This window comes from Anabrus simplex, chromosome 1 (assembly GCF_040414725.1).
Source record: "Anabrus simplex isolate iqAnaSimp1 chromosome 1, ASM4041472v1, whole genome shotgun sequence".
In the NCBI taxonomy this organism is placed as follows: Eukaryota; Metazoa; Arthropoda; class Insecta; order Orthoptera; family Tettigoniidae; genus Anabrus; species Anabrus simplex.
Window position 1 is genome coordinate 1698087415 of NC_090265.1, and position 24540 is coordinate 1698111954.

The 24540-nt window shown below is 38.0% G+C and overlaps 1 protein-coding gene across 3 annotated transcripts in view; it reads left to right on the forward strand.

The window, feature by feature from the left end:
• The window catches only part of enok (enoki mushroom), a 516902-nt gene extending 492792 nt beyond the window's left edge, over positions 1 to 24110 (forward strand). For all 3 annotated transcript variants that reach the window (XM_067138427.2, XM_067138428.2, XM_067138429.2), the window contains exons 15-16: positions 876 to 1346; positions 18888 to 24110. In XM_067138427.2, coding sequence (XP_066994528.2) covers positions 876 to 1346; positions 18888 to 21755 — 3339 coding nt within the window. In that variant the 3' untranslated portion in view covers positions 21756 to 24110. The remainder of the gene's footprint in view (positions 1 to 875; positions 1347 to 18887) is intronic.
• The last annotated feature ends 430 nt before the right edge of the window (positions 24111 to 24540 follow it).

Consider the following 24540-nt stretch of genomic DNA (forward strand, 5'->3'; position numbering starts at 1 on the left):
ATTAGATTTTCCTCCACAGCATTTTACAAATCTCTGACAATGAGGTGAATAACAAGACAAATTCCTCCCAAAATGTACAAGATAAATCCAGTATTTGTCCATCTGTTGGCAAAATTTTCAGAAGCTTATACTGTACCCCTGGGTGGCAAAGTGTCAGTTGATGTGAACCATCCATACATATCAAGAAAACGATCACGTTTCAAAATGGAATCGTACAAATCATGCGAACCCAAGATAGTTTATATAACATGATCTGTTTCCTTGTGTATCATAATGATCAGCTGTAAAAGGCAAAACACGGTGCAGACTCTAAATACTGTAAATTTTACCTGTAGTGTAGAGTAATATAGTCTGTGTGTGTCACTTATGAATTGTAGGTATATAAACTTGAACCACCTATCCAACATAACAGAAATTTTGTATTATAATTTATTCCATAATAATCTTTTATGTACATGTAAAATTTGCTACAGTTTACATATACAGAAATATTTATTTCCAGGCAGAGATTGTTAGTAAACTGCCTAAAATATTCAGGTAAAGTTACTGTATAAACGAAAACCTGAGCTTTGCTATTAGGAAGAAGCAACCTTGATATCACAGTGTGAAAGCACTTAGTATGTTCTTGCACAAAGTATTGAAAAATTAAAATAAAAGGATTTTTCAACAATTAAATACATCAATTCAAGTAAATATTTCTCTTAGGGCTCTTCAATAGTTCATTTTAGTCCAAGATTGTTTTAATCAGGTAATTAAATATTTTCTTGAATCAGGGATAATGCTCCCCACCTGGGAGTGAGCTGGTGTGTACCGAGCTCCCCGCTTAAGGGGTTAAAATGTTCAAGTTCATTAAAATAAAATTTGTTCATTTGCAGATTTCACAACCTGAAGACACACCAACTAAGGAGCAACAGCAGATTCAAGAAGAAATTAGTCAGAAAGAAGCTGATGAAGGTGCTGTGCATATTGAAGAGGATAGGTCTAGTCCTGCTCCTCAGTTAGAAGCAGAGTCTATTATACATGCAACAGAAGAACCACGGTCACCGGCAAAACTAGTGCAGCCCTCCGACCAGGATGAAGATGAAGGAGAGGACGATTCTCAGGAGGAACCACCTGTCCTTCCTCTTGCTGTGCCTGATGCTGCCTCAAGGAAGGATAAAGAAGAGGAGGAGGATAAGGATCCTGAACCACCTGAGGCACCTGCTTCTTCTGAAAAGGGTGCTGATGACCACATTCCACAACTGACACCAGCTGTGGAGTCAGTGTCCAATTCTCAGGGGTCACCACAGCAGGACTCACAGCCGGAGGAATCAGCTGGCCAAATGCCAGAATCTCTAAACAAAGAGGTACGTATACCATGTATATCCCTTTCATTTGAATTGTGAGCAGTAAAGAAAAATTGTGAGTGATTTGAACACATTTACCAGTGTAGGATGTATGTGAAAATTTAGGAGCAATTATGATTCTAAAACACGCTGCAAATTTTAGTATTGAACCTTACCTGAAGAGTCCAAATAGAAATGGTAAGAAGGAAACAGTCAAGAAAGTAGAGTACCTTTAGCTTAACATGAATTTGATAAATTGCAGCAATAACTTATTGTGCTAGATCTCTACAATTATTGTAAGCTCCTTGTACCCTCAAATTGTGTTGTTTAAGGTGATAAGTCTGTTATTTTAACCCTTTAAACTAGCCCCTACCATGATATTTTGGTGCAAGTCCTTCAATGAAAAATCACAGAAATATATAATTTACCATGTAAATGGATGTTAAGTAAATATGGTAAAAAAATAACATTGTTTGCACTTTAATAAATTGGTATTGTTTCATCTTCTCTTGTAAAGTGGTTACAGCACTTTTCAGAATTACATTACAGGCTTAATTTCTCTGTACAGTCAAACCTCGATAGAACAATATCCAGGGGACCTTAAAATTAATATTGCTATATCAGGGTTATTGTTATAATGAGGTTTTGTTAAATATTGTCTATCACAGTATTGTACCTACTGCACCGAAAAGTGCAGTATATACAGTACTCTTCTGAAGAAAAAGAACATTAAAATACAATTAATGAAACACATTTCGATCACTCCATTTATTAGTAGAGTAGAGAAGAATTCACTTATTTCCCTCTATTTCTTTTTCCTTAACAACTCTCTTGTAAATATTGTTTTGTTTTTATCTCCTCTAACGCAATCAATTGTTCCGCTGAACACTGGGGGATTGAAGATGCTACTTGCTGGATGGTTTCCAACTGTCCGATTAGTTCCATCAAAGGAGGAGGATCATTCACACTTACCACATGACTGTCATCATCAGAATCGTCAACAGGCAAAGCTCCCTTTAACTCTTCGATGATAGATTCATTGGTGTATGCTTCAAACACCAACGCCTCATCATCCACTGACACATATTCAACCACTGATACATCTATGGTTTTCCCAGTTACTGCTGAATACGCCTCAAGATCACTTTGAACATCGTCCTGTATTTCTTTATCCACCACAACTAACTCTTCGATGATAGATTCATTGGTGTATGCTTCAAACACCAACGCCTCATCATCCACTGACACATATTCAACCACTGATACATCTATGGTTTTCCCAGTTACTGCTGAATACACCTCAAGATCACTTTGAACATCGTCCTGTATTTCTTTATCCACCACAACATTCTCACCAACATCTTCACTTTCAGAAATCCTTGCTTTTTTCCAGCAGTTCGCAATCACATTCGGCTCTACACTGTTCCAGGAACTAGCAATCATATCACAAGCCTGCTTCACATTGAAACTGTATGGGTTGTCCACCTTTCTTTCAATGTTTGCAATCACATGTTGAACTAGACGTGAACGGTATTTTGTCTTGAAGTTCTTAATTATTCCTATGTCTTGTAGCTGAAGGATCGAAGTACAGTATGAGGGGAAGTAGCATAGTTCTACATTCTTCAACGCTGGCATGTTATGTGCACTACAGTTATCTACCAGCAATGCAATTTTCTTCTTCTTTCCATCTCTTTCAAAAGCAACCACTCACTAAAGAGAGCAGACGTCATCCATGCTTTTTGATTTGCCTTATAATTGACTGCAATTAAAAAATCACATTTAGAATCACAAAAAATTTGAAATGAATGTGGTAGAGTACAGTACTGTATGTACCTACTCTTCATGCATACTCATAAAATGACTACAGTAGGTACTGTATCCAACTTATGAATTAAAGAAAGATAAGATAAAATAAAATGTATGTACTCTTACCTGGTAAGCTTTTTACATTTTTGAAGCATTGGGGGTTTGCTGATCTTCCAGTCACCAATGGTGTCAACTTATGTGTCCCCGTTGCGTTGCTGCAGAGAAGAACCGTTAAGCGTACTTTAGATTACTTCCATCCTTTACATTTTTCTCCACTAAAGGCCATCGTCTTCTCTGGCATGAGCTGGTAAAACAATCCCGTCTCATCTGCATTGCATATGTTTTCAGGACCGTACTTTTCCAGCAGTTTACAAATGGTATTTTTCCGCCAACATTCTGCATCACCTAAAGGTGCCGATTTTTCTTCGCCTGAAATCACTTTAAAAATTATTCCATGCCGCTCCTTAAACCTTTGCAGCCACCCATTATTTGCCTTAAAGTTAGAATCACCAAGCAGCTTAGCGAAATCTAAGGCTTTTTTGACATATCAAGGGGCCATTAATTGGAATGTTCTGCACACGCATCTCGTTAAACTGCACAGTGTAGCACTGTCCAGATTGTCAGCAGCAGCCGTCTTCATTCTTTTTCTTGAAGGGTTAAACTTGCCACCTAGAAAACTTTCTTCAGTTTCTTTCTGTTTTTTAAGGAACGTAACCAACGTCGATTGTACAAGCCCATACTTCCTCGTCACGTCTACCTGTTTCATCCCGTTATCAATGTATTTGAAAACTTCCAGTGTAGTCTCTAAGCTCATCTGTTTCTGAGTTCCAGCCATTGTCCAAATCTCATTAACCAAGTCCAAAACGCATTTATTACCTTAAAAACATTCAGAGATTGCACATGGGTATCGCATAAATAAACTTTGTACAAGCTCAACACAACACTCCTGACTGCAACTCAAGCTCAGTAATGTACAGGCTACAACAGTTAACACTTTTTCAAACACAAGAGGTCTTTGACTTGTGTTACCTGCCGCTGAACACAGCTTGCCACGGCTATTCGCTAGCTGCTTACTGTCAGCAAAGAAAGTTCAAAACTTTGTCTCTGTTATAACAGGGTGTTACTAAAATTACTTCATCGTTCTAATCAGGGGTAATTAACGTAGTAAATATAGGAAATCTGCCGGTACCGTATAAAATGATCTCTGTACCTGGGTTTCACAATTAAATTGAAATAACAAATAACGTAGTTCAACCTATTCAATACAAATAAATAAGAAATGTAGAGTTACATTTCTATTTAATTATAAGGGGAAGCGGGTACTGGTTTCGACCCCAATCTAGGTCATCAGCCGAATAAAATGCAAAAACAATGCATAAGTAAATAAGAAATTAAAGAATGAGTCTTTTACAAAAACTGTTGAAGAGGAAAAATAAGATGATGGGGATTGACACTGTGCGATTTTAAATCGTGAAAACTAGAAGAAGTAGAAGATCAGTCACTTATATGAATTAAGGCAGATAAACTTAATATTCAAGGTTCTTAAAATTTCTGTGAGTTATTATGAAGTGTTCGCATATTGAAATACTGTCATTTATTTTGCAAAAATACAGTTTTTGGTAAGTCAAACCTCAGAAATCATTGAATTAAACATTTTCCTTGAAAGAACCAGGTGGCTCCAAAATTAATTTATTGCTGAAAATTCTGCTACAGTACAGACTAAATGTATCAAGGAGGTCATAATTAGCATATTGACAGAAAAAAAAATATTTATACCATCATTCATAATTATTTTATACAGGTTTTTTTTCTTTTTTTTTTTCTTTTTCTTTTTTTTTTCTGAAAAGTTAGAAAAAAATGGAGCTGCCTGGTTCTTGCATCCAACCCTTCAATTGTTCTATGGATGTTTGACTGTATATATTTTTATCTGGAAGTTCTGTATTCTATGCTCCTATCTTCCGTTTTTCCATTTACAGTATTTATACACACTGTCAAAAATGAACTGCTTCAGTATGTGGAATGTTTACATGATGATATATATGGTGTTTCACATGTAATGCTACCATTTAAAACCCGGGAAATACTGACAAAGATGGGTATTAGTCATATGGAACTGTAGGTGAACCATAGCTTGATAGCCTGATTCAGTCAACCTTGCGTAACTTTCCACTTGTTGTCTTCTGAAACATTTTTCTTGATTTGTTATTTTTAGAGCCAGCAACTTCCTGTTTTTGCTAGGAGTGTACATTTACATTAAATTCTCAGCCCACAGCATTGTAACTGATATTTTCGAAAATTTAATCACTCAAATTTTAAAACTTGCCGTAAAACTAGAACGCTTCTCCATAACTCTACAATATGTGAAGTCACTCTGGAAAGTAAATTACAATATTGTAATACATTGGACTCGATCCCCATTCCTATGCCTCACACGTACCATATACCAGTATAATGAAAAATGCAGCCAATGTCACTTTTCATCTAGCTCATTAGACAAGGGAATATGCTACCTGCCTTTCACCAAACAAAGGAAGAGAGCTGCTGCGACTAAGATAGGGGGAGGACTGCTGGAGACAGTTTGATCTGGAGCTGAGAGCAGGCAGGCATGCTGCAGGGTGTACCTTATCATGTTTAGAACGATTCATGATGAAAAACTCGTGCAAGATATGGGATTATTTTTCTCTCTTGCATATAAAAAATTGGGGTGTGTGCTAAATGGTGAGATGTGCACAAGTAAATATGGTAAATAAATAACAATATTGTTTGTAACTTTAGTAATTTGGTATTGTTACATTGCTCATGTCCAGAATAAGAAAGAAATGCATCTTTTTATAATTTATGTTTGTTAGTACATACATGCATCACAAAACAGCTGGATAGAATTTAACAAAAAATTTGGTGTTTAAGGTCATGGGAGAGCACACTACAGTCTAGACCAGGGATGGCGAACCTTTTCCATCTAGTGTGCCATTTTAAGTCTGGTTTATTATTCTCAACTGTCTACTGTGCCACTTGTTATTTCCTTTAACTCTTTCCCACGGATTGCGTAGTAAAGCGTACTGGAGTCGCACATTCTCTCCCGCGGGTTGCGTAGTAAAGCGTACTCGACTTTCAAACCGACTTCCTCTGCCATCTGTCTGATAAACATATAACTTTTTGGAACCAGTGAATTCCCTGTGCTTCCTAGATACCACTGGCATGCACGGAATCCTATAATAAAGTGTTCTTTTATACGTTTTCTTAGATAGAACAGACAGCTGACTGAATGTAAACACATTGCAGCAACATGGCTGCTCATAACGAGTTGAATGCGGAGGATATTTGTTACAAATTAGATCAATATGTTGACAAATGCAATGGTAGTGAGTTTGAAGTTGTAGGTATGATAATAAAAATTGTATGGGAAGCATTTGGGACAGGATATGAATCTGAGAGAAATCGAAATATGGCTCAGAACAGGAAATGTTCATTCAGGTGTCTCCGTTTAAAATATTAGGCCTACTTGTAAAAACATAATTATCAGTTTTAATTCTTCAGTAAATTCTGTTTCGGACTTTGAGCCTCTACTTAATTACATAATAGCCTATTCCAACTAATGTCAATTTATCTTCCAATCCCATTCAGTCAAAAATTGTTTATAGTTTGTATGTCCGAGAGGAAGCACGATTTGCTATCTAAATATCTTCATCCGACTGATCCTGAAAATGAAATAAATTGGGAGATTTAGGGTGAATTCCTGCGTTCTCTGCATTATCAAGAAAATACAAGCCCCATCATGTCCAGTAATTTAGACTGACTTCAAAAACAAGCAATTTAACATTATGCACAATATTGGATGCTTCCTGATGTATCATTCTGAACGGGGGGGGGGGGGGGGGGGGGGGGGGTTGCGTATGATTAGGTTATCTCATTGTATCATTTTAGAATAATTATAGTGTATTTTACATTGTTACAAAATTTGAAACTGATATCTTAAGTGGTTTTTACAGAATAAATTATTTAGTGAAGGTACTCCACAACTATACCTGACAAGCAAATTATTACTCTAGGTATCGCCCGACAGTGAGTCAAATATATTCCGTGGGAAAGGGTTAAAGGAATAGCTACAAAAAAAAAACCACACACACACACACACACACACAAACCCCCCCCCCCCCCCGTCTCAACCGACTTCCCTTCTTAATTCTCAATTATGTTTCATAATATTTATTTATTCATTTAGTGATTTATTTATTTACCTAATACAGTAGAGTCTCGCTCAACCGACCTTCGCTTATCCGACACTGGTAGGCTTAATTTGAACTTTAGGTGGATGCAATTCTGGGACACGGGGTGTGGAGGGTGCGTATTGCTCTTCGAGAGCAACAAGTGATGCACTGAAAATTAGAAAGAAAAAAAAAACAATAAAAAATGTGAGTACGAAAAAGTAAGTGAAGCACTATTTCTTTGGTTCACTAAAAACCAGGAAAAGGGCTTGTCAATATCTGGCCCCATTCTGCAAGAAATGGCGGTGTATATCCAGAAGGAGTTTAATAAAGGGACCCTGATTTTACTGCTATTGCTGGGTGGCTTGATCGGTGGGAAAAACGGTACGGCATTGGGCAGCTTAATATCTGTGGAGAAGAACTGTCAGCTAAATCCGATGAGGTTGTGAAATTTAAAAGACAATTTCAAGAAATAATTCTTGCTAAAGGATTAACCGGTGATCAGATTTTTAATTGTGATTAGACTGGGCTGAATTTCAAGATGCTGACATCAAAACTCTTGCAGCCCAAGCCAAGACGTCTGCACCTGGCTACAGGCGTAGTAAGAAAAGAGTAACTGTACAATTGAATTAATAAGACAATAAATAGAGTCCCGTAAAACATAGTACGTAATACTGTATAGTCTTCCTGTTTGTTTTAGTTCGTTTTCAAAGTTATTCCGTATTATCCGACATTTTCGGTGATCCGACGTACTCCAGGTCCCGTTTAGGTCGGATAATCGAGACTCTACTGTATATATATATTTTAATTCATTTAATTGCATGTTTCATGTTTGCATCTTGCAAATACATCAAAAATACTTTTTTAAGTACGTAAGTTTGATAATATCTAACATTACTTGTAAATATGTATATAATAAGCTCCCATTGTAACACACTCTGTCATTATTATTAGATACAACAATTAAAAATACTAATATTGCTAATGGACTTTGAGTGAAATATCGTTCGCACATTTAGTGCCCATGTCCTGAACCAAGACGGATTCTAACTGTTGACTTCATAACGTTCATTGTAGAAAATAGCTGTTCGTAGGCATATGATGACCCAAACAAAGTAAGTAATGCTGTAGCCAGTTTCTTCATCACCGAAAACTTTAGTGGGAGGCTGTCCCATTGTTCACATTTTAAGTTATATGGCTTCTGGAGAGAGTATTCACTATCAACAGCACAGTCTGTTTTCACCCATGCATCGCCAAGTTGTACGAATTTGTTCGCTATGTACTGCATTCTTCACATTCATTCAACTCCATTTGTAAATGTTCAGTAAATAATTGACCTTAATGTCACTCATTTTTGCAATTTGAGATTTTGTAATGAGGTGCAATGTTTTGTCCAAATCTCGAAATTGGGTAAATCTCTCCGAAATTATTTGTTTCGAATTTCGTGAGACATCCACATACTTCTTACAAATACTTTTTTTGTCTTCAAAAGTTAATTGATTTGCAAAATTTGACATCAGTTCAAGATGTACTTTAAGTGAAGAAAAGTACTTAAAATTCTTTGTTTCAACATCCCTGACGAATACACGTTTTCTCTGGAATGATTTTATGATCTCCAACAATATATCTGCAGTATGTCCCTTTCCTTGCAGTTCCTTATTTATATCATTGTACACTGCTGTAAAATCACGGACAAACATTCGTTCGCACAGCCAAATAGGGTCCGTGAGTTCTGGGAATTCTTCGTGCTTTTCTATCATGAAGAAGCGAATTTCGTCCAAGAGCTCGACAAGCCTCTGGAGTACTTGCCGACGACTCAGCCAGCGATCATTATTGTACAAGTATGCCACAGTGAGATTCCACTTCGTGTAAGATTTTCAAGAACTGGCGATAATTTAGAGCACGTGCAGGTATGAAGTTCACAGTTTTAGTTACCACCGGGAGTACTGTTTCCAATGACTGCATACATTCTTCCTGGTGTGACATACGATAGAACTGTAAAATAGGGTGTTTTTCTTTAAGAAATTGCACCAACCCATTATGAATACCCACCATACTTGAGGCAATACTCTGAAAGTCAAACCCCATTTTTAATAAAAGTTCTTGCTTCACATCCTTCATTATATCTTTACCTATTATTGTATTTCGTAAACTAAACAATTTAAATAATTCCTCCCTCATCACATTTCCACAAGGAAATCAGACAAAAACAGCAATCCTTTCTTGTAAGGTCACATACATGCTTTCATCAAGACATGCTGAATACATCTGGGAGTTATCCGAATCACCTTTCAATTGCTCCGAAACATCTTTACTCATTCTTATTAATCTACCCTTGACAGTATTTCGACTGGCTGGCATTTCTATAATTCTGTTAATTATTCGTTGTTTGTTAGGAAAGTCTTCTATTAATGTATCGGACGTCAATAAGAAAGTCTCTTTCAAGAACTCACTGTCAGAAATCGGTTTCCCATGCTCTAATATGCAGTGAGATAGATGGAAACCACCGCACTGATATTATTCCTTGACCTGAAAGATGACACATTGAATATGCGGGACACGACGGCAACATAAAGCTTTATTACTTCTTTCTATCACTCCGAATTCCCTTGTCCACTGCTCATGAAGAATCCAGTCGCTACCTTTGTTAAGTTTCTGCTTTTCGACACCGGAAACATGTTTGTGAGGTCTGTATACAAACAACATTCAATAAACAGTAACACACAATGAATGATTAAGCGCTACTGGCTACCACACACAAGTCAAACTTCACTCCCTGACTGACGGCAAGATTTTCGATATTTATTTCTTACGCGTTAAACCCTATGACTGTACGATCCATGAGATATGTATAGTCTGTAGCACAAGACATATATAAAAACTAATATGTTCATGTGGCGTGCCACCGAAATTGTGTTCGCGTGTCACCTAGTGACGCGTAGCATAGGTTCGCCATCCCTGGTCTAGACTATAACAAATTTTATTCAGGTTAGGTGAAAGTGGAAGGTCTAAGGATGAATTCCCAAATATCTCTGTTCGGATGGGTCCTATCAATAAATGAAAGGAGAAGTCTCATCAGAGAGATAGGAAAAGAGGAATGTGAAATTATTGGACCAGCTAGTGAGAGAAAACAGTTTCCTTTGAAACATCATGGAAGATAAATTTCTTGGAGGGGGGAGAGGGAGGAATGGAAGAGAGCAACAAAGACTTTCACTTTTTCGAAAAACCTGTGAAATGGCTGTAATAGCTTCACCTTGTCAATACATTTACACTTTCATACATCGTGATGCATATGAATTGCAGCTTAGAAGAGGAGATGAAGATGTTGCAATGATTGGAGAAAGTTGGTTGCAGTGTCAAGGCATAGCCTTCAGCAAACAAAAGTTGTAGAAAATGAAATATCTGATCTTATTTTGCAGTATGAATTTATCCTATCTTCAGTAATAAGGGAAATGCTTATGTTTTTATATATTTCCTGTGTCCGAAAACTATTGATATTAATCTCAGCAAAGAATCATTTGTAACGAAGAGAGGAGGAAGAGTAAATTCTGATCTTCCATACCTCATACATTTTTATAGATCGCTTTTCTCCTTGGCTGAATTGTCGATGTAGTGGTCTTCGGTTCGGAAGGTCCCAGGTCGAGGATTTTAATTTTGTTAACTAAATTCCCTTAGCTCAGAGGATGGGTGTTTATGAAATCACAATACAGTAGACACTCAGCTATCCAGTCTAATGTGGCAGAAGGTCAAGCCAGATAAAAAAAAGCTGGATAGGCCAGAGTTGTACAACTGTTCCCCAGAAATTCCCTCTTCGACAGTTAACTTTGAAAGATAGTCTTTAAACAATGGCACAGCCTCATATTCAGTGGATAAAGCCTCTTTACTAATGGTAATCTGGCGAATACCGAATAGGTGTTTTTTTTTTTTTTTTTTTTCACCAATCCAACCATCCATCACTGGCAGTAAATTCTGAATATTCTCCTTCTATTTCTGCTGAAATTGCAATGTTTTTCCTGCAATATCGGCCCAGTAACGGGCAAACTCTTTAAGTGTTCATGCCACAAAAATAATGCTTTCTAAGCTGCTTTATGCTTACCTGTCAACATCGTTTTTCTTATTGTAATTCTATTTCCACTACCTTGGGCAGCACACCGCTTTTCAATTTTTTCTTGATTTTTCTTCCAGTCTCCAAGTGTACTTTTTCCTACCCCTAACTCCAAAGCAGTAGTTTTGGCTGTTACCCCAGAATCTACTTGCCTTATAGCATATAGTTTCTCACTCATCGTCGCTACAACTTTTTTTTTTCGATGATCACCCATTTTGCAATCTGTAATAAAAACACAACAGAGCGCACAAAACAACAATTTACTTATGTACGCACTTTGGAGATCCAATAAACAATGATGAAACAAGGAACACTGAGTTACCAACAGTACTGCTCTGTGTGTGTTCATTGTAGTTCGTGAACGCTGAAGGAGGGCTTCTATGTCTTCTTTGTTCAAGAGTTTTTGCCGATAATTTATTTAATATGTACATGCTGTACTGTATAATTGTGCTTCCACATGTACCAGATGCACAAGATATGCATAAAACATTTTGAAAGACTATATAGGGTTCTAGCAGTAACCCGCTTGGAAATGTATTGTACTGTACTACAATACCGGTACTAAGTAGGCTGGATATTCATGAGCTGGATAGCCAAGGGTCGGCTGTATATCACATTACTAACCACTGCGGAAACAAAGTGAATACATCCCTTCACAAAAGTTTGACATCAGGAAAGACATCCAGCTGTAAAACTAAGCTTAATCAACATTAGTGTCAATTCCAGATTACTGAGAAAGAGGCCAGGAAATGAAGAAGAAATGTTACTGGCTTGAATATATCATGTCTCAGAGTGGGTTGTGAGCAGACATTGCATTACACATGGTCTAGGGAGGAGGGGAGGTCTTCTTCTTCAGCGTTAGTCCCGCTGTGTGGTGGTGTCCGCTTTCTTGGATTTGTTTCTCCACTTGCTGTGAATATATGCCCTTGTTGGTGTGTAGCCCTACTTTACAATATTGAGATTGTTATGGAGGGTGCCGTGCCATCACTGCTTTTGGTCTTCCTGCTGATAGTCTATCCACAACTTCCAAGGTCTAACCTTTCCCTGTGACAGATATGCTACTTAAAGCACATGTCCGTACTGTCCTAGCTGACTTTTCCTCATCTTGTCTGTGATTGGTGCAATTTGGCTGTTACCCCAGAATTTCCTATTGCCGATGACATTGGTGGCATGATAGTGGAGTGTCAGGCCTGATATCCAGCGCAGCATTCTGGTTTCCATAATGGCAAATCGGTGTTCTACTTTGTTGCAGGCCAACACACTGTACCATATAGTCCAACTGGAGGGATGGCAGTCTGATATATTTTTTACTTTAACCACTCAGGAATTTTTGTGTTGCAGAACATATCAGTCATAGACAGCCACTTCAGCCGTGCATTACTGATGTGCTTGGCTGTTTTTTGGAACTGAGGTTCCCTTCAGCAATGATAATCGAGCCAAGATATTTGAAGGCCTTTATTTTCTGCAGGTCGATGCTGGGATGGTATCCACAACATTTGGATCTCTCTTGATGTACGCTTGTCTTTTTAATATTAAAACATAGTCCGAAAGCCTCTAGGTGGGTTTTCTGTATTTCCACTTGTTCTTGGAACTCTGTCGTGCTCACAAAGGCCAACAATACATCATCAGCATACTATGGTCGTCTGACGAGGAGTCGCTTGAATGTGGTGTAAAGAGGTGTGCATGTGTCTATCTCAATTCTCAAGGCCTGATAATAAACATATTCCGACCGCAGTGACCCGTGCTAATTGGGGTGCTGTCATGAAGTTTCAAATTGGTGATGGAATTGTGCCTTAGTTACATACACATTTATTGTATGTACCGCATAATGAGCAATTCGATAATGAATCTGCATTGATTCAGAGTGCTTACATTCTCTGTCACAACTGATGTTTGTAGATAAGAGTGTAGTATCTGTTACTTGTGCCGTACCTACAAACTGCCGCGACTTCTCGTCAGATGCAGATTGTACAGAAGAGTCCCTGGTGCCGGTTTCTGCAGGTCTTTTGTGATGGTGTCCATGATTATGATAAAAAGCAGGGGTGCCGATCTCTGACAAACACCCGTTGAGATAGGAAAATGAGGTGGGGACTTATGTAAGTTGTTTATCTTGTAGATGTCAAGTCAGAGAACAGTTACCACATTCAAATAACAGACATATGATATCGATATCAGGGAATAGAATAACAAGACCATTTGAGGAATAAAATATTAAGACCACTAGGTGTGGCACAATCTTCATGTCATAAAGTTGACTTGGGCAAAGAAGTAAATCTCTCTAAGTCAGCTTAAAGACATCATACTATAGTGAAATGTACAGTATATCTGTACATTTATTTCACTATAGAGATTTACTTCTTTGCCTAAGTCAACTTTTGTTATTATATGTATTTTAATGTTATAATTATTCCTGCAACATTGTCTTTTTTCTGGTATACATATGTTTTAGTTATCACTTAATCTTTTTAATTTTTATTTGGCTGAAGATGGTCACTAAGTGGCAGAAATTTATTTCTTATAATTGCACTTCAATACGGAACAAAAATTAAATTTATAGCTTATATCATATCTGATATCTACGACATTAAAGAACAGCCTTATTGTAAAATTACGACTTCCTTTGTCAAACAGATTGAAGGGATGTATAATTTTATCATCAGTCATCACGCACCTGTCAAAACTCCTGAGGGGTGTGTTGTTTTAAGACCACTCCCTATATAAAATCTAGAGCATGAAGGAGCAAGCATCGTGTGAAATTTCAACTTTGTAAGTGTAATGGTTTCAGAGTAATGTAATTTTTGCCATCAGGACTTATCCCTCAGTCAAAACCCCTTAGAGGTGTATTATTTTAGGACTTGTATTTATTTAAAATCTAAGACATATAGGAGCAACCATCATGTGCAATTTCAATCTCCGTCAAACGGTTTTAGGGAAATTAATATTTATGTTGCCAGGCCTCGATCACCCCTGTCAAACCCCATTAGAGGTGTATTGTTTTAAAACCACTTCTTATTTAAAGTCTAAGACATAGAGGAACAACCATCATGTAAAATGTTAACATCGAATGTCAAAGAGTTTAAGAGATATTAATATTTTTGTCGTCAGACCTCAACCCCACTCACAATCTCTTAGGGGTGTATTTCTTCAAGATCACTTATTTAAAATCTAAGACATATAGGAGCAACCATCTTATGAAAAATTTAAACCTTGTATGTCGGTTTCAGAGAAATGAATATTTTTGTCATCGGGTAGCAACCCGTTGTCAAAACCTATTAAGAGTATGTTGTTAGAAGACAATTTTTTAAAATTTAAAATCAAAGACATAGGACAAATATTTTGTGAAATTTCAAGCTTGTATGTCAAACTGTTTGAGAGAAACGAATATTGTCAGGCATCACTGCGGGCCCTCTCCTGAGTCAAACCTCATTAAAAGTTCATTGTTTTAAAACAACTTCTTATCTATATTCTATTCCATACAGGAGCAACCATCGTATGCAGTTTCAATCTCATATATCAAAACGGTTTCAGAGAAATTAATACTTTTGTTTTCGGGTATTTAACCCCATTGAACCTTTAAAGGCTGAAAGTTTTTCTGAACTTGTCTTATTTAACATTTAGTTCATAAAGGAGCAATCAGCAGTCCAGTGAGTGGTTTTCGAGTAATGAATATTTTGGCTTTCAGGGTTTTGTCCCCGTTTTCATCCCTTTAGAGGTGGAATCTTTTGAAACCATTCCTTAGTGGGTCCTAAACAGTAGTAGAAATCATCATCATTTCCCTTTATCCAGCTGTAGCCGGGTAGGAGCAAATATGGTTCCTCTCCACTTTCTTCGGTCTTTCCACCACTCCTCCTCCAACACTTGTGTCCCAGTCCAGGTTTCTTTCTATAATGCTGCGTTGGATGGTATCCTTCCATCTCAATCGTGGTCGTCCACGGCCTCTCCTTCCTTGGATTTGCATTTCCATCACCTTTTTTTGGCATTATTTCGTCGCTCATTCGCTTTATGTGCCCAAACCATCTTAGTCGGCTCTTCTCTATTCTATCATTCATTTTTTCCACTCCAATTTCTTCCCGGATTTTCTCATTCCTTATTTTGTCTCTTCTACTCTTCTGTATCATACTCCTCAAGAACTTCATTTCAGCTGCCTGTATTCGACTCTCATCCTTCTTTAGCATTGTCCAAGTTTCTGCTCCGTAAGTTGTTACAGGTACGTAATACATCTTATACATAGTATCCTTTGCTTCCGTTGGCACATCTTTGTCCCATAACATGTTTCTTACCATAGAGTTAGTAAATAACACACTAGAGGTAGCATTGGCGCCACCGTCTACGAGAGAATCAGTGTAGTAGCTGAGCATGTTGAAATCGCAGCTGTTTGGCAAAAAGCTCACTCCGCTGTGCTCATCAGTGTAAATTGGGGGGACTTTTAAAACTATGTGGATATAGATACGGTTTAAATTAAATTTCTTACATGTAAACATTCTCAGATACTACAGTATACTTGCGATGCTTCTCTCCAGTAAAAAAGAAAGCCCTAAAAACATAAATACAGGAGAAATGAGTGTTAAAAGAGGACGGTGTTCAGTTGCAGTTAAGTAATACAAAATCAATTTGCTGTGCGTATTAAGTCTTCTAACAACATACGTTTAGAAGGAGGGCATGTATATTTCGCTATCTTTTGTGTAAATGGCAAGGACTTTGCTATAATTCTGCCTAATGACCGAAAATGTCCTCTCTCGTACGAAGCGGATGAGAGAGTTTTTAGGCCTAAAAGCGTTGGCAAGATTTTGCGGTAAAGTAGACAAAATATTGTCGCTGCCGGTTTAGACGCTGGCTTTCTGAGCCCAAGTTGGCAGGTTCGAGCCTGACTCAGTACGGTTATACTTGAAGATGCTCAAATATGTCAGCCTTTTGTAGATAAATTTACCGGCACATGAAAAAATTCCGACTCCTCAGCGTCTCTGAAAACCGCGTAAGTAGTTAGTGGGACATAAATCCATTATTATTATTATTATTATTATTATTATTATTATTATTATTATTCTATCGGGAAAGTGAGTCCATCATAGACACGATGAGAAAAAGAAGAATTGCCTTTTTTTGTCATATATTTCGACTAAGTGATAACAGAGTTTTAAAACAATTATTTAATTACTTTTGGAATAGTAAATCAAAAAACAATTGGTTTAAAGAAGTTCAAAGTGATTTGGAGGAGTTGAATATTACAATGCAAACCATAGAAAACAGAGGCGAGAAAAGTATTTTGAAGAATAAATGCATCAGGCTTCCTCTGACCACTGTACAGAGGAAACAATATGTTATAACGGATGCGGAGAGAGCAGCCAGGTCAACCAGACTCAAGACTTTTTGGGAGAAGAAAAGGAAGAAAAATTTGTTGTAGTCTGATTTAAGTGCTCCACTGTGGGCGTAAACTCTGTAAATAAATTATTATTATTATTATTATTATTATTATTATTATTTATTATTATTATTATTATTATTATTATTATTATTATTATCGATGTTTTCTAAATGCGATTACAAGTGGAAATATGACACTCGCTTGTGCTTTCAGTATTGTGGAGTTTTTATTTAGCTTTTCCTGAAATGTATGATTTGCTTTAAGATTTTAACTTATAAAATGATTTTTGTTAATGGAAAGGGAAAGTGGTAAATTATATGATTGAAGAGAACTGAAAATATACAATAATTTTTACTATTTGCTTTATATTGCACCGACACAGATGAACCTTATGGTGACGGTGGGATAGGAAAGGACTAGGAGTGGGAAGGAAGTGCACGTGGACTTAAATAAGGTACATCTCCAGCATTTGCCTGGTGTGAAAATGGGAAACCACGGAAAATCATCTTCAGTGCTGCCGACAGCGGGGTTTTAACCCACTATTTCTCGAAAGCAAGCTTACAGCTGCGTGGCCCTAGCCGCATTGCTAACTCACTCGGTCATTAATTTACATATTACGGTTGTATACAGTCCTATTTGCTATTTAAGGGAATAATATTCACGAAAGTAAAGGATTCAGATGATAACACGGTGTTGCACATTTAGGCTGTAAATTTTAAAGTCTGGTAAGGTATGAATGGGGACTGCTACACGTACTATACGAAGGGAAAGCAACAAACTGTATATACAGAAAATATATTCATTAGCTTTTAATACTATAAATACACTCAGAAACTGAAAAACGGAGCACAATTCCAGACTATCATGCACAAAGTTTTTTATTTTATTTTTTATACCAATTTGCTTTACGTCGCACTGACACACATAGGTCTTACGGTGACTATCAGGCAGGAAACAGCTAGCAGTGGGAAGGAAACGAGTGTGGCCTTAATTAAGGTGTAAAAATTGGAAACCATCTTCAGGGCTGCCGACAGTGGGGTTCAAGCTGACAGCTACGTGACCTAAAGCCTACAGCCACTCGCTTGGTATCGTGCACATGATTTTTCTGCATATTCGCTTTCAAAGGCATGGCTATTCAGTGAAAGGAAAATGTCATCCTTTGTATTTCCTAAAACTTAATTACAGTCTTCAAGGAAAGATCCGAAGAATCTCATTCACACCGACAGGGGAATCAGTCGCGAAGTCAGCCCAAGTAGGCCAATTCACATGACAATGAGTGTCATTGAAAGTACTATTTTATACGCACGGAAATGAATTTCAATGAAACATACCTGTGAAATGATATGCCACTGCCCTTTATGAACCTCTCTATGCAGCCATAAGCTGCACAGGAGATTGGCATTTTCCTTCAGAGAAGTATATACTTCAATTTATCGGGAAGCTCCAGTAGTAACAGTGCCAAACAATCTAGCTTTTGCCAAGCAGCGCGCTCATTCAACTTCGCACGCGACTGCAGCGCCCATGCTACCTCTAGTGTATAATATACTAACTCTATGTTTCTTACACTATGATAGAAACAACTTCCAGCTTGAATCCTTTTACTAATTTCAGCATCCAGTCGAGCATTCTCCATTAATTCACTCCCCAGGTATTTAAACGTTTTCACTACTTCCAGGGGCTTGTGTTCAAGTCTATTCTGACCTTTCCCTTCTTTCTCCCCTCTAGTCATAACAAGAGTTTTACTCTTTTCTACACTTATTTTCAATCCACATTCTTCGATCTTCCCATTCACCACATTCAACTGTTCTTGAACCTTCCTGTCGTCTTCTCCCCAAAAATCACAATATCATCTGCAAATAACATCATGTTCATTTCTCTTCCTCCATATGCTGCTTTTGCTGTTCTCATGATGTCATCCATTACTATTGTAAACAGGATTGGTGATAGAAATATATCCCCCAAATTTCATTTCTTTATGTCTAGTAGTTTTGCCTGGGCATTGATTGACAGTCAGTCAGGACATTGGCTTCTGTATGTATATTACTTTCTTTGATTCAGAATAATGTGTTTGGGATGTGTTTCAGGAGCCTGGAGTGGTGGAAAGGAAAGAAAATGATGAGGAATCTGCTGCTGTGGAACACATAGCCAACGAAGAATCTTTGGAAGCACCTACTAGTGTTGAAGTAATCCTTGAACCTGAGGAGAAAGGTATTGGTGAAACCCAGAAGGAGACTGTGACTCTTGTAGAGAAATCTGAAGTTATCGGAAACAGTGAGGGATCCACTCCTCAGTCACTATCGGCAGAAAACTCTGCTCCAACAGAAGTGGACCTCACGGAAAGTGGTGAAGACCAGTCGGAAGTTAGGGAAGTTGTGGAAGAAAGAACACAGACTGATCAAGTAAGCTCTTCGACTGGTGAAGAACGTAAAGAAGTAAACAATCAAGGCACACAAGAGGATAGTTGTTCCATTCAGCCTTCTCAGCAAGAGGAGACATCTGAGCAGGAAGTTCAGGAAAGAAAAGATTCCGAATCACAAGAGTCCTGCCCCGATGAGACTGATATCTGTGTAAGTCCAGAGAGAGAGAAGTCTGTACAATCTCCTCCTGCTGTTGTCATTTTAGAAGAAAAAGAACATAACTCTATGTCCACACAGACTCATTCAAGTACAATGGGAGGGATGTTAGATGACAGTGATGGCTCAAATTGCAGTCATATGGATTGTGGTTCTCGGACTCCAGGAGGTTTGCTTGTATGTCATCATACACCTACTCAAAGTGGTGACGAAAAACAATCGCCTGTGCAACAGCAGCAGTGTGAAGTGGTAGAGATTCCTAGTGGTAATACAACTCCTCGAATGGACAGCAGTGTAGAAGCAATACAGCCTGCCACCCCAATAAACCTGGGTAGTATAAAGCATACACCGCCTACACCTTCACAGGCAGAGCTTCCTAGTATGGGGGTTTATACGCCAGATTCAACTACAAATTCAGTACATTCTCTCCATGGGTACGGTCAGTGTGATTTAGATGTTAGTCAGTTAGGACTTGAATCTCCTACTTCCATATCATCAAATGATATGCCGTCGCAGAACTCTGTTGAACCTCCCCGGCCCCCTTCGGTGATACCTCCGCCTCAAACGTCCACCCATACGACACAGACACAATGTCAGACATATTCAGACTGTGCACAGCAACACCAACAGCAACAGCCATCGCAGCAACAACAACAATCCCAACAGCAACAAGCACAGCAGCATCTACAACAGCAGCATGCTCAGCAGCAAACCATACAATCTCTCCATCAACATCAGCATCACCAAACAATTCCAACTTCAACCCAGCATCAACAACAGCAGCATTCAATTCATATACAGTCTATAGCACAACAGCAACAGCCACCGCCGCAAACTCAACATTCAGTTCAGCAGCAGCCCCCATCTTCTAAGCGTCAAGTGCAACATCATAGAAGTAAGTCAAGTTCTCAGCATAAACAGCACTCCAATCCACTGCAACAACACCGATCTACTCCACCTTCAATCCAACAGCATTCAATTCAGCAGCAGCAAAGGCATCGTTCTACACCACCTTCAGTGACTCAACATCAACATACTGGTGTTCAGCAGCAACAACAGACACATCAGCAGGTAGCTCATCAGCAGTCAGCAGGGAGTAACACAAACTCGAGTAGCTCGCAGCATAACCAACAGCAACAGCTGCTGCAGCATCAAGTAGCCATGGCTCACTCACATCAAACGGTGGGTGGTGGGTATGCACACCATGCCCATCATCAGTTGGCACCGTCACCCATGCAGCATCATCATGCACATGCCCATCATGCTGCCAATATGGCTGCTGTCATTTCTCAGGGCAACTATATTAGTGTCCCACCTATGGCAGTGTCATCACAGGCATTCTCTACTCAACCAGGAGGCAACACATTTGTGAGCATGCCAATGACTACGGTAATCCAGCATCGCATGGCTACTCAACAGGGAGCTGGAGCTGTGGGTGCTCTAGGTAGTGTAGGAGCTCACCAGAGACTTGGAACATCTCCTGCCTGTGCTGTGTCATCTGCTGCCAACTTTGCAACAAATTTTTATATTCAAACTCCTGCAGCATCTCTCCCACACCCTCACTCTCACACACCAGCACCTGTTCCAGTCCCAACCCCTACTCCTACTCCTACACCCACTCCCACTCCCACACCTACCCCTCAGATCTCAGCAAGTGGAGCTGCAGGGCAGGGTGCAGGAACTGGTGCTTCCTCTTGCAGTCTTGCCAAATTGCAACAGTTAACGAACGGGTTAGAAATGGTCCCACCAACACCTTGTAACACAATGACCCCACCTCCTCCTATGAATTTGACCCCACCACCCCCTATTCATCATCCACACACTATGACACCACCTCCATCAGCTACTCATCAGATGTTGCAGCAGCAGGCAACAAGAAATCTCTCAACTCCACCCACCCCAATTCCAGCTAATCTTCAGACCCAGATGACTCTTGCCAACTATCACAAGTATTATCCAACTAATATGAACATGAACAATCTCGGTACCACCGTGACATCCCCTGTTGTTTCCACTGGAGGGAGATCTTCTCGAACATCTACTGGCAGTGGAGGAGTAGCAGTGCAGCAGATACAAGCGACATCATCACGTGTCAGTCCTAATGTTACCATCAACCCCAACCTTGTGGCAGCGCAATATAGTACTTTGAATGGGTATCGTATGACAGCACAGCAGACTGCAGGCACAGTGACTGGATATATTACCAATACAGCAGCAACTGGGTTTATCAATCAAGCTCAAATACCCATGCAGATGATGAATATGGCACAAGCTCAGTATCAGGATCCAGCAGCCATTCAACGTGCTGCTCAGCAAAATACTATGTACACGTATGGGTATAGCCTTATGCAACCTCTCAATGGAACAATGCGAAGGTAGTTACGTGAACATTGTAGTGAACATGGCAAACAGAAATTATGATGTGCCAGCATTCATAAAAATGTGCCTAATGGGGTCAGACAAAGATACAATGATTAGCTTTATTTTTGTCTGGATGGTAAATACATTTGCTGCAGCGGTAAGCAGCCTTTCAGTGATTACAGTATCTCTCTGATGAATAATTCACCATTTCCTTAAGTTATATCACATGTATTCTTGTCTATATCGATAATTCTTCAGGTATTACAGAAAATCAATTGACAGTTTCATTTTTTAGTAGTGACATTATATGTATGTACATAATCGGGAAGTATATGCGTATAAATGTGTTGATTCCCATCAGTTACTGTGCAAGAACGTCTTATTCACTGTAGTATATGGTTTTCGAGACATTCTTCTATGTTACTTCTCAGTTTAAGTGTGTGTGTGAGTGAGAGAGAGAGAGAGAGTGTATCTGCTGAAAAATTCGGAGGCCAGTGATGGTGATAAGCCTGTGACCAAAGGAAGTTTACGTTTCCCCGTTTACTAACGTTTGCTGTTTCTTCGATGGTTTTTTGATCATATTTTTAATTAAATCTACCTTACTGGCATCTTATACATACAGTAAATATTGCCTGTTCTTTAACTGTTATATATTTATTCTGATTTTCTCTGCTTATACATTTTATGTACAGCAGTTGTACATTATATATATATATATATAAACATTAATTGTATAGATTGTATAAAGAATAAAATAACATATGTTGATTATAATAGCAATTATGAATACTTTTCCTGAAAAATATACATTAGCTGTAAGCATCACACCTAACAACCAGCTTTGAAATTCAGAGAGAAAACATTTATACTTCAGATTGATTGATACTTGGAATTTTTTACTATAGTCTAAAAAATCTTTGGTTCTGCTCTCCTTTGGGATAGAGACCATAGCCAGCTTGTGTTCGTGATGTGTAAATGCAAGTGGGCATTACATCGGTTTAGATTGATTACATCATTTGAGAAATATTTTAACTCTTGGCTTTGCAGAGCAGACTGTAAACTGTGCTTTGGACATACTTTAAGGACTCTTCTTACATGTTATCTACTTTTTAATTTTTTTATTATCACCTAATCATTCATATTTTAATAGTGTTGGAGAAAATATATCAGCTATAGTAGTTTACTCCGTTGACAGGACTCTTCTCTTCCTAAGCAGATGTAGTTTGAGGACACATGGAAGAGTTATGATTGAATTGAGCACAGCATTTTAGTCTTAAGACTCCGGAGTTTCTCACATTATTCAAAATAGAACAGTGAAACTTTGCACATACATCAAGTAGTATCCTCTTAACCCAAAACCAAAAATTCAAAATGATGCTCCTGGAAAATGATCTTTTAAATTAAAAAAAAAAAATGTAGAAAATCTATTATGATGTCTGGGTACACTTTTCTCAGAAACAGTTGAATATCTCGATATGTATTATTTGTTGTGGGTACTCACAGGGTTCGTATCTGTATGGTAGATGGATGAACTATACTTCGATAATAACTAAAATTAAGTATGATAAAATATTAAATTACAGTATGCAAAATTATTACCAAGTAACTTATAAACATTTTAAAGTTATCAAATATTTAAAAAGTTCATAAAATATCTTGTCTACTGTGTGAATTGAAATATACATATGTGTGTAACATTTAGGAGAGTCTATCTGCTACTTTCTGAGAAAAATGTATCTAGAATATGTTTTATAAAAATAAATTTCATCCAAAATTTAAAAATCAATTTTTGGGAATGTGAATGAATGTATTGTTTTGTATTTGATAAATGTGTGAAGTTTCACCACTTAATATTGAATGTAGTGGGAGAATAGGAGCCTCAAACTAACATGGATTTATTTTGTATTGAGTTCAAATCTTCCACATGTCCTTAAATTATTCCATTTCAAACTCACAGACTTGTTTTTAATGAGATTCTCTCCAGTGCAAATGTCTAATATAAGCTTAAATTTCAGGGTTAACAGATTAACCAGTTAGTAATTTTGACTAACTCTTGTGTTGTTTTATACGCATGTACTGGGTAGTTAGTAGTACTGACACAATTAAGCTATGTAGTACTCCATACATTCAGTTGTGCTGGGTGGGGGATCTGTCAACAGTCAATTGCCATATGTCATATCACTGTGACTTTTTTGTTTATGTTGATCAATCTCGTGGAAGATTATGTGTCATACTTATTACTGTAGAGTGAATGTTTGTTTATATTTGATCCTATCTCTACTAATACATGAAAGTTGTTTTATGTGCAACCAAACACAATAGAGTATATGTGAATAAATGTTTCCCCTGCTGCTAAACTGTAGGGACTTAAGATCTTACTGTTATGATTATTAAACCTGCTGCTATTTCATATTAAACTTTGCTTCTCCTGGGTTAAGACCATCATTAATCTGCAATATTGCAATAGTGATTTATGTTCAAAACAAATGATACACTGTATGTATCGAACTGCTCGTTGCAAGATCACTTTTGTTATTGATCATTCTGCTACTCTTGGAGAAATGCTGGCTTGTAATCATCACCTGCTGGTCATTCATGTGAATTTTTCTAAATTATAAACCATGTCTGTGCGAAACATTGTCTGTACTTTTAAGGTGTATATGCTGTGATTCAATAGCATTTGATAATCCCAACATTTCGTGTCTAATAGGCGAGCGGCGCACCACAGCCTGCACAATATATTGCGGTAGAATTGCATCACCACCCTATTCCACTGAGAGCTTTGCAGCAGTTGAAGATAGCA